The 15,624-nt window shown below is 41.6% G+C and overlaps 1 protein-coding gene across 7 annotated transcripts in view; it reads right to left on the reverse strand.

Moving 5' to 3' along the window:
- PHACTR2 (phosphatase and actin regulator 2) overlaps positions 1 to 15,624 on the reverse strand; it is a 212,020-nt gene that overhangs the window by 86,354 nt on the left and 110,042 nt on the right. For all 7 annotated transcript variants that reach the window (XM_039911158.1, XM_039911163.1, XM_039911157.1 and 4 more), the window contains exon 2: positions 2,816 to 2,983. In XM_039911158.1, the coding sequence (XP_039767092.1) occupies positions 2,816 to 2,983 (168 nt within the window). The remainder of the gene's footprint in view (positions 1 to 2,815; positions 2,984 to 15,624) is intronic.

Here is a 15,624-nt window from a genome sequence, read left to right on the forward strand (position 1 = left end):
GAATGCATCCTCTACCTCTTATGCACTGATTCCACTCTTGGGTCAGGGGAGAAGTGTGAATTAGTACACTTGAGAGGATCTAGGTGGCCCACTTCTACAGAGAAATCTGTCAGCTCCAGCTGCAAGGTCTGACTCTGGGGTTTGCCTACCTGTGTCTTTTCACTAAAGAGCTAACATCTGCTCTTCTCAAAGTGAGGATGATTAAGTTATGCTACTCCACTAAGCCTATTAATGTATTTGTGTTTTACATCTTCTTGGTTTATTCCAAAGCACGATAGAAATCTAAGCCTTAAAATAAATATTCAGAGCTGCTAAAAATGGAACAGCTGACATGAGGACAGTTGAGAACAACTTGTTTTTGAAATAAAGCAACAAGTACAAAATATTAGCAATTGTCTTTACAGTTTAGAGACCATACAGACAAATGTAATACATAAATACACACACATACACATATACTACATGGTTTTGCAAAACAACCCCCAAAAAACAAAAAAAAAACCCACCCATGACTGTCTTATTGAGGCGAAATTCCAAGGACTCTTTGATTTTGCTGTTTTCTGCAGTCTAGATGGCAGAACTTATCTGAGTGTCATAAAGACAAACACAATTTTGGGCCCCAAGTCAAAGATATCTTGAACAAATTAAGAATGAGAAAAGGGATCAGGGACTTTTGATTGATTCCTTTGCTGAATTATATAATGAAGTCCCATCTCTAGTAGTAATCAATCAACCAGTGGTATTTATTGAGTGCTTCTGTGTGCAGAGCACTCCAAGTGAGTTTATCTTGACTCTGAAAAAAAGGGGGGAGGGGGAGAAGGAGTTTAAATGTATTACAGCCTAAATATGGTTTATCTAGAAGGAGCAAAGTAACCAAGAGGAGAGAGTGGATGAAGATGACTACCAGAGGGCATAACGATGATAACAGCAGAGATTCAGATTCAGAGCAGTGCTATTTTACTGTTCCTACCCACATTTCAGGCAGGGCTGCTTCCGCTGAATTTCACAAGCTCCAAATAACCAGACAGCTTCTCTCCTATGTTAAAGTGAATCCTAGGAGTGAGGTGGGTACTTAGGGAAGTGTCTGAACTCTTTCAGGTCCCTAAGGTTTTCAGCCCTAGAGTTAATACACCTCCCCAAGTACCCTAGCTTGCTCACAGTGGGGAATTCAGCAATGGGCAGACTAACCCAATAGCTCTGTTGTTTTTTAAGGCTTCCCGGGCTAAGACTATCTAAGTCTTTCTCCTTAAATAGTATTACTCTATGTAGTTTATTTATGCAGCTGCAGATGCAGCAGTGCCTGAAGGTTCAATCAGGGTGTTCTCTTCTCTGCTAGATATTTCTTTCACCTTAACTGGGACAGAGTATATTTTTATTCCACAGCTGCAGAGCAAAGGACAGCTCTGTCTGAAGACAGCCCAGGGATGCTCCGTAACCTTGGAAGGCATAAAAAGCATTAGGTTAGGCTGTGCGAGAGTGAGCGTTATTTAAGGTGGTAGGATTGGGTAGAGTAAATTGCGAACAAACTAATACCCAGTCATTTGTTGGGCACTTCATTATTTGGTATGTTTAGATGGTCCTCCAAAAGGGACTTTTCACTACATAAATTTTATCTTTTATCACTATGCTGGGGTTTAAAGACAAAGACACGTTAAAGGCATGTCAAGATAGTGTGAGGACCACCATTTTAATGAATGAGGCACAGTAGAGCAGAACGCTAGGCCTTTCTGGAGCTGTACAACCTAAAATTTACCCCAAGCTTTGGATGATGATTCCACTAGCTACTGTGTTGAAACCTACGTTTTATGTAATACCTAGCACACTGTAGGGTGTTAAAATTAAATGACACAAGCAATTTTTCCACACTCTTACACTGTATGTGTTTTGAATGTCACGAAAGGACAAAACAACACTTTTTCAACTTTATTGTTCTATAATGCTACCACAGTTGAGAAAGCAAATTCTGGAGGCCTAGGATTGGGTTCTGTAGCAGTCAGGGAAAACGAACTCCCTTCCCTTCTATTGGTCGCCTTACCACCCCCTTCCCACATCAGTCACAGATTACAGATCAAGCCTATTTTAGAGAACTGTGATTTTTTTGACCTCTCCCTATTTTCAAACTGGGGAGGTTTCCTGGGCATCACCCCAGATCAGAAATGAGACACAGCTGTCCTCTCCCGCTAACTCTGAGGCTGGGACCGCAACAAATGCGATATCTTGAATTTGTATAGAAATTGTTTTTCTACAGTATTTTCACATCAATTATTTCATTTCACCTGCACAAGACTCCAGCAAAATATGGAAAGCAATACAGTGCCTGGGATGCTTTCTTATCCAGAGGTGACACTCTAGGGTCCTCTGGTATCCCAAGCACAACCCAGATATCTCGCTTTCCCCTGCAACTCTAGATGGAATACTTTTGAGCTTGCCCCGAATCAGAATCCCAAGGTCTAGACAAAGGAGATAAAACCATGGATGACTGACTGCATAGCTTAAAATATTCAGGATATCTGATGCTCAGATATGAGGTTTAAAAAAATATGTACACACATATACATAATATGCATACATACATAAATATGTATATATGTATATGCACTCCCCTCTTTTGTTAACAATTTATAGACAATAATGAATAACAAATTTGGAAACTGCCTGCAAAAGAATAATTTTCAGGGTGATGGATAAAATTTTCAAAATAATCTACTTGACTCTGAGATCTTAAATTATCCTCATATTAAAAGAGTTAATTTTGTGGGGGAGATAAAAATGATGACAGGTTTGGGCTCTCTCTTTCTTTCACACACACACATACCTGCTGAGGTTTCTCTAAACTTGTCACTGGTCTTCTTTTTTCTCCATTTCCAAGGCTTAAAGATTTTGCCTATGGTGGACAGTTTCCCCTTTCTCTTGAAGGGAGGTGTTTGAGAACCTGTTGTGGGTCCGTCTGAATTTGCGATTGAAGCCTTGTCTAGTCCATCAACTATAGAAAGAAAGAAGACCAGATCATGATTGAAATAAAACAGATAAAAGATGCATGTATTTTTACTCACTTCCCATAGCTGATTAGCTCAGCATCTGTCTTCCTGGAGTTTCAAATGCTGTCCAGTTAGGCATCATCTTTATCGAAGATGTAATAGTTGAAATGATTTCTCCTCCACAGATACAAAAATACAGATGCAAGAAGCTTAGCTGCAAATTTATACAGTTGAAGCACTGTCTTCCATTTTCCACAGATGATTCAATTCACTGATTCACTCGAATGGACAGCATATGAGAAATCTGGGTATTCCAAGTGAATTTTCAAAGCCTAAATATTTTTGGTTCTTCCTAAAGCTATGCGTTCACTACATATTTTGGATAGAACATAGCTAGGTCATTAGAAAATGTTCTTCCACCTGCCCTCCATCTGGGCCTCTAAACCCCATCCTTTCTTTTCCTCTAAAAAACACTTGGGCCCCCCTTTTCTCCCAGACTCCTATCTTCAACTGCTGATTCTCTAATGGCTCTTCCTCCTCTGCTTTCAAATACACTCAAGTCTCCCCTACTCTAAAAAAGAATAATCTTCTCTCGACCCCATTGGATTATCAAGCTATTACTATCTCCCTTCTCCAAATCCTGTCCAAACTCCTTGAATAGGTATAGAATATACCTTGCTGCCTCCACTTCCTTTTCTCATTCATTCATTCATTTATTCATTCATTCATTCATTCAATAGTATTTATTGAACACTTACTATGTGCAGATCACTATACTAAGCACTTGGAATGTACAATTCGGCAACAGTTAGAGACAATCCCTGCCCAATGATGGGCTCACAGTCTAAACGGGGAAGACAGCAAAGCAAAACAGAACAAAACAAAAACATGACATCATCAAGATAAATAGAATCAAGGGGATGTACACCTCATTAACAAAATCAATAGGGTAATAAATAATACATACAAATGAGCACAGTGCTGAGGAGAGGGGAAGGGGGAAGAGCTGAGGGTGGGGAGGGGGAATGGGATGGGAGGGGGAAGAGAGGCAAAGGTGGGGCTCAGTCTGGGAAGGCCTCTTGGAGGAGATGAGTTCTCAGTAGGGCTTTGAAGAGGGGAAGAGAGTTTGGCAGACATGAGGAGGGAGGGCATTCCAGGACAACGGTAGGATGTGGGCCAGGGTCGACGGCAGGATAGGCGTGAATGGGGGACAGTGAGGAGGTGAGCGGCAGAGGAGCAGAGTGTACGGGGTGGGCGGTAGAAAGAGAGAAGGAAGGTGAGGTAGGAGGGGGCAAGGTGATGGAAAGCTTTGAAGTCAAGGAGAGCTTTGAAGCTCCAGCTCCCTCCTTCGCTCTCTGCAATCTGTTTTTTCCCCTTCACTCTACTGAAACCATTCTCTCCAACATCACCAATGACTGCTTTCTGAACCAATCTAATGGAACTTACTGCATTCTAATCCTCCTCTCCCTCTTGGCTGCACTGGACATTGTGGACTACTTCATTCTGCTAGAAACACCATCTAACCTTGGTTTTGCCCACACAGTTCCTTCCTGGTTCTTCATGCCACTGTCTTGCTATTCCAAACCTCACCCCGGCTGGCCCCAAACCCTATCAGTGGGGGCCCTTCAAGGCTGTATTCAGGGTATCCTTTTCTTCTCAATTTACACTCACTCCCTTGGGGTGCTTTCCCTCCCCGCCCACACCGCTTTAGTGACAACAATAATAATAATTATATTTGTTAAGCGCTTACTATGTGCGGAGCACTGTTCTAAGCACTGGGATAGACACAAGGTTATCAGGTTGTCCCAAGTGGGGCTCATTAGCCTCAATCCCCACTTTACAGATGATGTAACTGAGGCACAGAGAAGTTAAGTGACTTTTTTTTTGCTTTTCTGCAAAATCACATTTCGCTTTGCCTCCAGAACAACTCTACGTGAAGAAGCAGCATGACTCAGTGGAAAGAGCCCAGGCTTGGGAGTCAGAGGTCATGGGTTCTAATCCTGGCTCCGCCGCTTGCCAGCTGTGTGACTTTGGGCAAGTCACTTAACTTATCTGTGCCTCAGTTACCTCATCTGTAAAATGGGAATTAAAAACTGTGAGCCCCATGTGGGACAACCTGATCACCTTGTAACCCCCCAGCACTTAGAACAGAGCTTTGCACATAGTAAGCGCTTAACAAATACCACCAATATATAATGTCCTACTGGTACTTCCAGCTCATTACAGCTACAGCTAGACCTCTCAATTTTTCCTTGAATTGTCTCCTAACCCCCTTTTCCCATAACAGTTAACACCACTACCATCCTCCCTGTCTGTCAAGTCTGTAACTTTGGCATTGCCTCTGACTTCTCCCTGTGTTTCAACCACTACATTCTGGCTTCCAGCTATTGGTTTACCCTCTACCTTTTCCAGAATCCATCCCTTTCTCTCCATCAATGAGGCCAATATGATGGATCAAGCAGTTGCCACATCCCAGCAATACATTGCAACAGACTCCTCATTGATCGCTCTGCCTCCAGCACTTCCCCCTTCTTTTCCATACCTCATTATGTTACTCAGATTATTTTTCTAAAATATTGTTTTGTATGTCTCCCCACTTCTTCCCATCGATTTTTAAACCCTGTCAGCAATCTTTTTTATATTTATTTACTATCTTTTCCCACCACACTTCAGCTCACACTCTTCGTTCCTCTCAAGTTCCACTATTCATTGTGCCTCACTGTCTCTCCCACCAGTGACCTCTTGCTCTTCTACATGGCTGGCAACTCTCTACAGACCATAGTCCTCCTTATTTTCAAAGACACTGCAAGATCACACCTTCTTCAGGAGGCTTTCCCCAGAAATCTTTAGTCATTTCACCTTATATCCCCCAGTGGCCATTTCGGCCATTCCATGCCATCTAAGCACTTAAGTTAACAAAGCCCCCATACCACTTATGTACATATTTTGTTTATTACTCCCCTTAACTGTAATTTATTTAAGTGCCTGTATCCTTTGCTAGACTGTCAGCCCCTTAAGGACAGGGATCATATATTCAAATTTTTTAAGTGCACTATGAGCTTAGTATAGTGCTCTGCACACAGTGGGTCAATATTTTTTTTCAACAGCATTTGTGAAGTGCTTACTCTGTGCCAAGCATTGTATTAAGGACTGGGATAGATACAAGCAAATCCAGTTGGCCACAGTCTACATCCACGTGGGGCTCACAGTTTTAATCCCCATTTTACAGAAGAGGTAACTGAGGCACAGAGAACTGAAATATCTTGCCCAAGGTCACACAGCAGATAAGTGTGAAAACAAGGATTAGAACCCAGGTCTTTCTCATTCCCAAGCCCTTGTTCTATCCACTACGCTACACTGCTTCTCTATAAATACTGTTGATTGATTCTTCTGAGAATTACACAGGAAACATAAACAACATTCTGTATAGAGCATGACACAATGTCATAAGAAATGGCTGTACAAACTCATATGGTGGTGGTCATGATGTGCCTATGTTTCCTTATAGGGGAGTTTGTTTAGAATGTAACCCCCACAGAGGTTTACTGAGTGTACATAATGAATTTCTCACTAAAACAGTGAAGTAACATCAGAAAAGAGAAATGATATTTGTTTTCTTTGTACAGTGGCCTTGTATGGCATCACATGCAAATAAGTCCTTAATAAACACTACGAGATGACATTGATGACAATTTATCTTCTAGACTATAAGCTTGTCCTCTAGACTGTAAGCTTGTTGTAGGAGGGGAATGTATCTGTTATATTGTACTCACAAGCGCTTAGTACAGTGCTCTGCACACACTAAACACTCAATACATATGATTGATTGACTGTGCTAATCTCTTTGATTGAGATAAACCTGAAAATACAGGGATCCATTAGTAAAAGAGAACCATCAAAGGCATCCTTTAGAGAAGGGATTCCTTGGCTTTGGGGGTCCTAATAAGAGAGCACTTTCTCAGAATCCCAGGCTATTCAAAATTTTCCAAAATGCCTGGAACCAAAGTCAGTCTAGATCCCCCAGTTTCTGCATTTAAATTAAATTTATCCCAACTGCAGTTCCGATGCCAGGGCCTTATGAATCTCAGAGGTATTCAGGGTCAGATACCAGCTCATGAGGCAGGGAGAAAAGATTTTAGAAAAGCCACAGGAAGCTCTGTATACGACAAGAGGACTGACTCAAGATCTGGGCAGCCTTGATACTGGAGTAGCAGTTGAGCTATATTAAGGCTGACAGGGACCTGAGGACACACATCTGCACTATCATTAAGGGCCACATTTCAGCCCAGGAGGCCAGATATTGGGACTGCAAACACAGTAAACTCAGCCCACCTTTTATTCCATTGAAGGATCCTCAAGTCCAGAAACCTGAGAAATCTGGATATGTAGTGACCAGATGTGGAAGTTGTTACCCGTGGTTCCAGGGGGACCACTTGGCACATGGCATGCCAGCTGCAGAATAGCAGCAGCAACATACCCGCATCAGTCCAGGGGAGACACTGTGGTCATCTCTGGAATTACTCAGAGAGAAGGTTCACACACATTAGCATCAAAACAAAGATCTCTCAAGAAATGAGTTCCTATAGACTATCAACCTTCTACAACTCAGCCCGCATGCTTTGATCCTCTAGTGCTAATCTTCTCACTGTGCCTCGATCTTGCCTGTCCTGCTGCTGACCCCTAGCCCACATCCTGCCTCTGGCCTGGAATCCCCACTCTTCTCAAATCTGACAAATACTCTCCCCTCCTTCAAAGCCTATTGAAGGCACATCTTCTCGAAGAGGACTTTCCAGACTAAGACCCATTTTTCCTCATCGCCACTCCCTTCTGCTTTGCCGATTTGCTCCCTTTTGCTCTCTCCTCCTCACATGGCACTTATGTACATATCTGTAATTTTATTTATGTGTGTTGATATCTGCATATATACAGATATACACACATAGATATTACACATATCTGTGTAATTTTATTTATGTGTGTTGCTCGTTGTGGGCAGGGAATGTCATTGTTTATTGCTGGGTTGCACTTTCCCAAGTGCTTAGTACAGTGATCTACACACACTAAGCACTGAATAAATATGAATGAATGAATCAATTAATCAATCTATTGACAAAAGAGAGGAATCGGTACTGTTAACATCATCAGGAAAATAATTTATTTCGAGAAGTGATTTCCTGAGAAGAGAATGCCACATGTTCATAATAATAATAATAATGTTGGTATTTGTTAAGCGCTTACTATGTGCAGAGCACTGTTCTAAGCGCTGGGGTAAAGGGTAATCAGGTTGTCCCAAGTGAGGCTCACAGTCTTCATCCCCATTTTACAGATGAGGTAACTGAGGCATAGAGAAGTTAAGTGACTTGCCCACAGTCACACAGCTGACAAATGGCAGAGCTGGGATTAGAACCCACGACCCCTGACTCCCAAGCCCGGGCTCTTTCCACTAAGCCACGCTGCTTCTCTGTAGTATAGTTCCCACATACTATTGGCAAAGATTTTGCCAAGTGCTTAGCAAGTGCTTAGTACACTCCCAAGTGTACTCCCAAGTAAGCTCCCAAGTGCTTAGTACAGCGATCTACACACAGTAAGCACTGAATAAATATGAATGAATCAATCAATCTATCGACAAAAGGGAGGAATCAGTACTGTTAACATTATCAGGAAAAGAATTTCTTTCGAGAAGTGATTTCCTGAGAAGAGAATGCCACATGTTCCCACATACTATTGGCAAAAGAAAGGAGGTACTTGCTGAGCATGCAGGATTCTTTGATGGACTGGGAATTATGAGAAGGAGTCCGGAAAGCATCTAGGAGTTTGAATTTCTTTGGCTGCAAGAGGCACAACTCTTCACTATCAGGGGCCTGTCTTCCGGAATATGCTGAGACAGTGTGCACTCTGGCATGAGAAGAATCAATGGGCCACTCCAATATAGAGGATCTGTGGAACGCCATGATCCCAGTGTGTGGTCCTCTTGATAATTGTTCCTAGCAGGATAGTCCCTTTAGCTGAGCAGGTCATTCATTCATTCAATTCAATCAATCAATCAATCAATCATATTTACTGAGTGCTTATTTTGTGCAGAACACTATACTAAGTGCTTGGAAAAGTGCAATACAACAATAAACAGACACATTCTCTGCCCACAAGGAGCTTACAGTCTAGAGGTTAGTAGTAACAGGAATCTTCTTGTATTTCAGTGCTGCCTTTAATACAATTTTAAGAAATGCTCTGACTTCCCTTAATTCCTGAGAAGGAGCAGCTAATTTCAGGGAGCTCTTGTTAGTATCTAATTTCAAGATAACCTTATTTTAGAGAAAAACATTAAACTGTGCTTTAAAATGATTGTTTTTGTAATGACTCAATATTCTATCATTTATTATGGACAATTACACAAACAAACCTAATTACAAACGGGCAGAAAGAAGAGTGTTAGCTTAGGAGGCATTTTTCCATATCATATTTCTCTGCCCTACACTCTCTGGAGGCCAAGAAGCTTTCTCCAAATGGAAAACAGTAAAACACTTTTCTCTCACCACTAAAGATGAGACTTATCAAGAGCAGAGATGGGGGAGATGAACCTTCAAAGGCCTTGCAGTCAGAAGCCCAGACCATCCAGCTTCAGCACCACCTACCCCACCCAGGCGTTCCTTCCCCTAGGTGAATGAGCAGGAGGAAACACCTTCTGAATTTCTAGAATGTTGGGAAGGTTTGGCAGTTGGTGGCCAAACTGCACACTGCACTCCCACGGCCTTGCCCACCCTCTTACACATCTCAGTTTCTTCCTCCCCTCACTCCTCCCAAAACATTGCTCAGCAACTCGTTGTCCCTGTCCTGTGGATCGCCATTCCACGGTAGCCGGTGGAATCCCCCCTCTGTCGTGGGCACACTACATTTGATCATCAAATTGCTTCTGGCCACTACTCTTTCTCAAGGACTCACGTTCTCCCACTCCCCTTGTCTCATGAGGATGGGGGAAGGAAAAGTCAACTCCCTTACTCCCTTTTCTCTCTGTTGCTCCTGCATCACAACTCTGCAGGACTGGTTCTCCCCCAGAGTCTGCTTCCTCTGCTCTTGCATTCATGTAGCTGATTGGCAACTGGCAGTGCAGCCATTTCACCCTGGTATAATTGTGCTATCTGTCCTGCTCTGTCTGGCTCCTACTCCCACTACGTGCAACTCCTTTTTGTCTTTGTCCCTGTGTAAGCTCCCTAAGGGCAACGATCACATATCAAGGTCCTGTTATACCCTTCAAGCCCTTACCACAGTGCTTTGCACTCAGTAGATCCCCAATAAATACCACTGATTGACAGGTAGATAGAAGACTATGCTCACTGAGAGAAGGTGCAGGTTAGATATATAGCATAAATTCCAGGAATTGTAGCCGAGATCAGGAGGGTGTGAGGAGAGGTTCTACAATCAATTCAGTCTAATTTAGAATAATGAATTCGCTCTAGTAAGAGTGGAGCCTGAACCACGGATTCCACTCACCTCTTTCTTTTAACTCTACTCACTTCTGTCCTTTAACTCAGGGTTTTTGGCTTAGGCAGAAACCAAAGCCCCAACCAAAATGAGACCTTGTATTTTAGTCTTCGTAGTGAAAACTTTTCACGCATATTCAAGTGTTAACCTCAGACAAATTAAGCATTTATCTAAAACACTAACTTCCTTGCTGACCTCTCTGCTGCCTGTCTCTCCCCACTCCAATCCTTAATCATCAATAGTATTGTTGAGCACTTACTGTGTGCAGATCACTGTACTATGCACTTGGGAGAGTACAATATATCAGAGTCAATAGAAACTTTCCCCAATTACCTTACTTACTTCAATCTCAGATGGTTTTTCTGCCAAACGTTCAGCCTGTCTTCCCCTTCCTCAAGAACTCCAGTGGTTGCCAATCCAAATGGCATCATATGGCATGCCCTCCCCTTTACCCCACTGATTTCTTACTACAACCCAGTGTGAATACTTCGTTCCTCTAATGCCAACTTACTCGTGCTTTGATCTTGCTATCTCACTGCTGAGTCCTTGCCCTTGTTCTCCCTCAGGCCTGGAACTCCCTTCTTCATATACAACAGATCATTGCTCCATCTTCAAAGATCTATTAAAAATCATATCTCCTCCAAAAAGGACTTCCCCAATTTTTCCTCTTTTCCCCTTCTCCCGCTCCTTGCACATACACATCTGTATGAACATTTTAAGAACTTGTTATTCACCCCACCCTCAGTCCATAGTACTTACCCATAATTTAACATCTTTCTCCACCTCTAGTCTGTGAAGCTCCTTGTGGGAAGAGAATGTGCCTGGCAACTCTGTTGTATTATCCTCTCCCAAGCACTTAGTGCTCTGCATAGAGCAAGTGCTCAATAAATACCACTAACTGATTGATAGAAAGGGATTGAGTAGAATGTGTTACAATCAGCTACAGAGACAATTCCAATCTTAAACTATTGCTGGTTACAAACACCTTTAACGTCAGACTTAGCCAGAGAAATCATTTAAGGTAAAAAAAGATCAAAAGCAAATAGTAACACTACACACATCCTCCTTTCACATGAAATTATTGAACCACCGAAGGGGAAAATGTTAGTATAACAGCAAATCCATATCCTGTATCAGGGTCACAAAGTAACTGTCACTAGATGAAGAACAGGCAGTAGAGGAAAAATAAGCCTTCAACATATTTGAACCCAAATCTGAAAGAAATGATTTGTCCCCCTGGAAATGATCTGCTGCTATACTCGTTGAGTGTGAGCTTGAGAATCTTGCCATTTTGTCCCCTTCTAGAAACCTCCTGGCTCAGATATCAATGCCCTAACACAAGAGCAGCTACCAGCCTTTTACCATTTTTGAGGTAAACAGGATTGCAGTCAGGAAGCAAACACATTTAAGGAAAATTTGTTAAACGGTCTGATCTTAAAGTTAAAGAAAGGGTGTGGTTTCAAATTCAGCTTCTTCAGAAAGATCTGATCATCAACCCTTGAGCATTTGGCCTGCATTCGGTGCCGTTCAGTGGCAAAATTTCCCAAGAAAATCATCTCAGAGTTTGGCTTCTCTAAGCATTTCAAAAACAAGCTTGATCATTCCTCACCCATGAACAGAAGACAAAATAGATTCCCAAGCCTACCCAGATAGGGGCATAAATTCACTTGTGTTTCTTTACTCTTCTAAATGTTTTTCCTTCATGAGTCACTCAAAAGTAATTGATATTTAACTTCTCCTTATCAGAATCTTCCTTTCCATACTGGTGATGATGATGATGTACTGTGGTATTTTTAAATACTAAAATTCTTAGTGTGAAAAGAAGTGTTACAAAGCCATCAATAAGAATATTCATTTGCACCAGGGAAGCATTTTTCCCCAGGGTGCCCAAAATGGTACTGCCAGTCATTTTATCGGTTTAATAAAGCACCTTTCCTCCAGAGAGCTCAAGATGCCTCTTCATGTCTCCCTTTAGACAATTAGGAAAACAGGATTGTCTCCATTTCACACCTGTATTCTAATCCCAGCCCCACCACTTATCTGCTGTTACCTCATCTGTAAAATGGGGATTAAGACTGTGAACCCAACAACCCCCTTCTGTCCCTCTCCCTTGCCCCCAGGGGGAAAAAAATTGTGTCCAACTTGGTTAATTTGTATCTACCCCAGGGCTTAGTACATTACCTGGCACTTATTAAATGCCTAACAAATACCATTAAAAAACAGGGTAAGGGGGCTAAGAAATGCATCTTCACTGGGATGAGGCAAAAGAGAGGTCTAACATTTCTGTTTGAACCACTGAAGTTTGTGATACAGCTCATGATATGTGTCTCAAAACTGTAAAAATGAAGACTATGGGTTTCAGTGTTAAAGATACACTTTTCAGCTTCTTCCTGTACTCTATTTCAAAAGAAAAAATACACCTTAGATATGAGATGCTGTGAAATCTTAACTCTTATTACCCTATATTTCATTCATTCACTACTGCAGAATTGTTGATTTGTCCTTGGGGAACAAAATACATGTGAAGGATTCAACCTCTAATCTCTACTTGGGAGACCCAGTGGGAGTTATGAGTGTTTAATGTCATTTACTTTGTGTTACTTCAGTGATTTTTCCCTAATTCTGTGATTTAGTATGTTATATTTCATTGCATAAGAGAGGGCTGAAATTTCCAGGACACATACAGACAAAAAAAAGTCTGGTTTCTGTCAAATAGTGTCTTATTGCATAGCATGAGACAGTCACTTTTTACAACTAAATTTAAACTGGAACACAAGTACTACCCATCTTCTTAGCAATGACAAGCTTACTTCTAGTCAATTCCCTGACTTCTGGTCAATAACCTCTCTAGTTTTAATTAGACACTGAGCTTAAACAGAAATGTAGTAACTACCTATTGAAAAAAGAAAAAAAAATGCATGTTTGTCACCTGTAATATTTGCTCTCTGAAAGCAGAGAGCACACAAATAACGATGACTAACAATCTGGCTGTAATGAAGTGCAAAAGAGGAATTTTTTTTCTATTACTGAAAAATGTCTTACTCTTAATTTCCTCCACACTTGCCAAAGACACAGAGCTTAAACAGAACTGTAGTAAGTACCTATTGAATAAAGAAAAATATATATTTGTCACCTGTAATATTTGCTCTCTGAAAGCAGAGAGCACAATAGATAAAGATGACTAATAATCTGGTTGTAATGAAGTGAATCGAGGAAGATTTTTTTCTACTACTGAAAAATAGATCTTGCTCATACAATATCTCTATTCAAAATTTCCTCCACACTTGACAACTTCTATTTTTCACTCATTTGAATTAGAACTTTGAAGTTATCCTAGGATGAGATCAGTGCATCCCATAGCAAGCAAACTACTACAGGGCCAAATTAGCAGCAAGTACTTGATTACAGCTGAAAATTGACAACTCCTAACAACTCCTAACCATAGGATTCAAGACTCTTCATCAGCTAATTCTCCCATCAATCTGCTCTCTTCTCCTTTCTGCGCCCCAGTTTGCATGTTGGCCTAGTGGAAAATGCCCGGGATTGATCGTCAGAAGACCCTGGTCCAACTCCCTGCTCTGCCACTAGTCTGCTCTGTGACCTTGGGCAAGTCGCTTAACCTCTCTGGGACTCGATTACCTCATTTGTAAAATAATAAAATAATTGTAGAATTTATTAAGCATTTAAGTATTAAGTGCCAGGAGTAGATAAAATATAAGCAGACAGGGGACACTCCACGTGCCACAAGGGACTCAAAGTCTAAGAGGGAAGGAATAACAGGCAATTAAGTCCTTACTTTACAGATGAGAAAACTGAGGCACAGAGAAGTTAGCTGACTTGCCTATGGTAACACAGCAGGCAAGTGGTAGAGCCAGGATTAGAACTCAAGTCTCTGGTCTCCCAGGCTCATGCTCTTTCCTTTATGCCATGCCTTTTCTCAAATATAGATTGAAAATCCCATAGAGGACAAGAACTGTGCTCAATCTCATAACCTTGCATGCGCCCCAAGGCTCAGCCCAAAGTAAGCAGTGGAAAGAGCACGGGCCTGGGAGTTAGGGGACCCGGGTTCTAATCACGTCTCTGCCATCTGTCTTCTGGGTGATACAGGGTAAGTTACTTATCTCTTCTGTGCCTCAGTTTCCTCAATTGTAGAATGGGGATTAAGACGGTGAGTCCTATATAGGACATGAACTGCATCCAACCGATTAGCTTGAACCTACTCCAGTGCTTAGTACAGTGCCTGGCACATAGAAAACACTTATTTAGCCAATACCCTTAAAAAGGGAAAATAAATAAATCTCATAATTATTTACCCTCTTCTGTCTTCCAGAAACAACTTCCTAGCTGTATCTCTCATTCATTCATTCAATCGTATTTATTGAGCACTTACTGTGTGCAGAGCACTGTACTAAGCACTGGAGTAGGTACAGGCTAATCAGTTTGGATACAGTTCATGTACTACATAGGGCTCACAGTCTTAATCCCCATTTTACAATTGAGGAAACTGAGGCACAGAGAGTGACTCACATCTGACCATTTGCTCGTGCTGTTCCCCTGCATACAACTCTATCAAACTTGGGATTTTTCAAACTACATTCCTTCTCTCCTTCAAAGTTCTCCTAAAAGCTCCTCTTTCAAAGCATTCTCCAGTAGGACCTTTTCCTAGTCAATATCATCCCTTCAGCCACTTTAGCACATATGCATATATCTATTTCAACTTTTATCATTTATATCTATGCTCTTAACACTCTTAACTATTGTATGTTTGCAATTTGTGCCTCCCTCTCTCCCCCAACAAAACTACTTAAGTCCATTTTGTTTACAGAGGTAGTAACACACACACACACACACACACACACACACACTCCCCCCTGCCCCTCCCCTTCCCCCCTCCCAGATCTCCTTGATTCTATTTATTATCCCCTTGATTCTATTAATTATCCCCTTGATTCTATTTATTGCTATTGTTCTTCTCTGTCCGTCTCCCCCCGATTAGACTGTAAGCCCGTCAAAGGGCTGGGACTGTCTCTGTTACCGATATTTGTACATTCCAAGCACTTAGTACAGTGCTCTGCACATAGTAAGCGCTCAATAAATACTATTGAATGAATGAATGAATCTCACAAGCTCTGTTTTTCTCTCTGGTGCATACACAGAAACAATTATG

The sequence above is a fragment of the Ornithorhynchus anatinus genome, chromosome 2 (assembly GCF_004115215.2).
Source record: "Ornithorhynchus anatinus isolate Pmale09 chromosome 2, mOrnAna1.pri.v4, whole genome shotgun sequence".
In the NCBI taxonomy this organism is placed as follows: Eukaryota; Metazoa; Chordata; class Mammalia; order Monotremata; family Ornithorhynchidae; genus Ornithorhynchus; species Ornithorhynchus anatinus.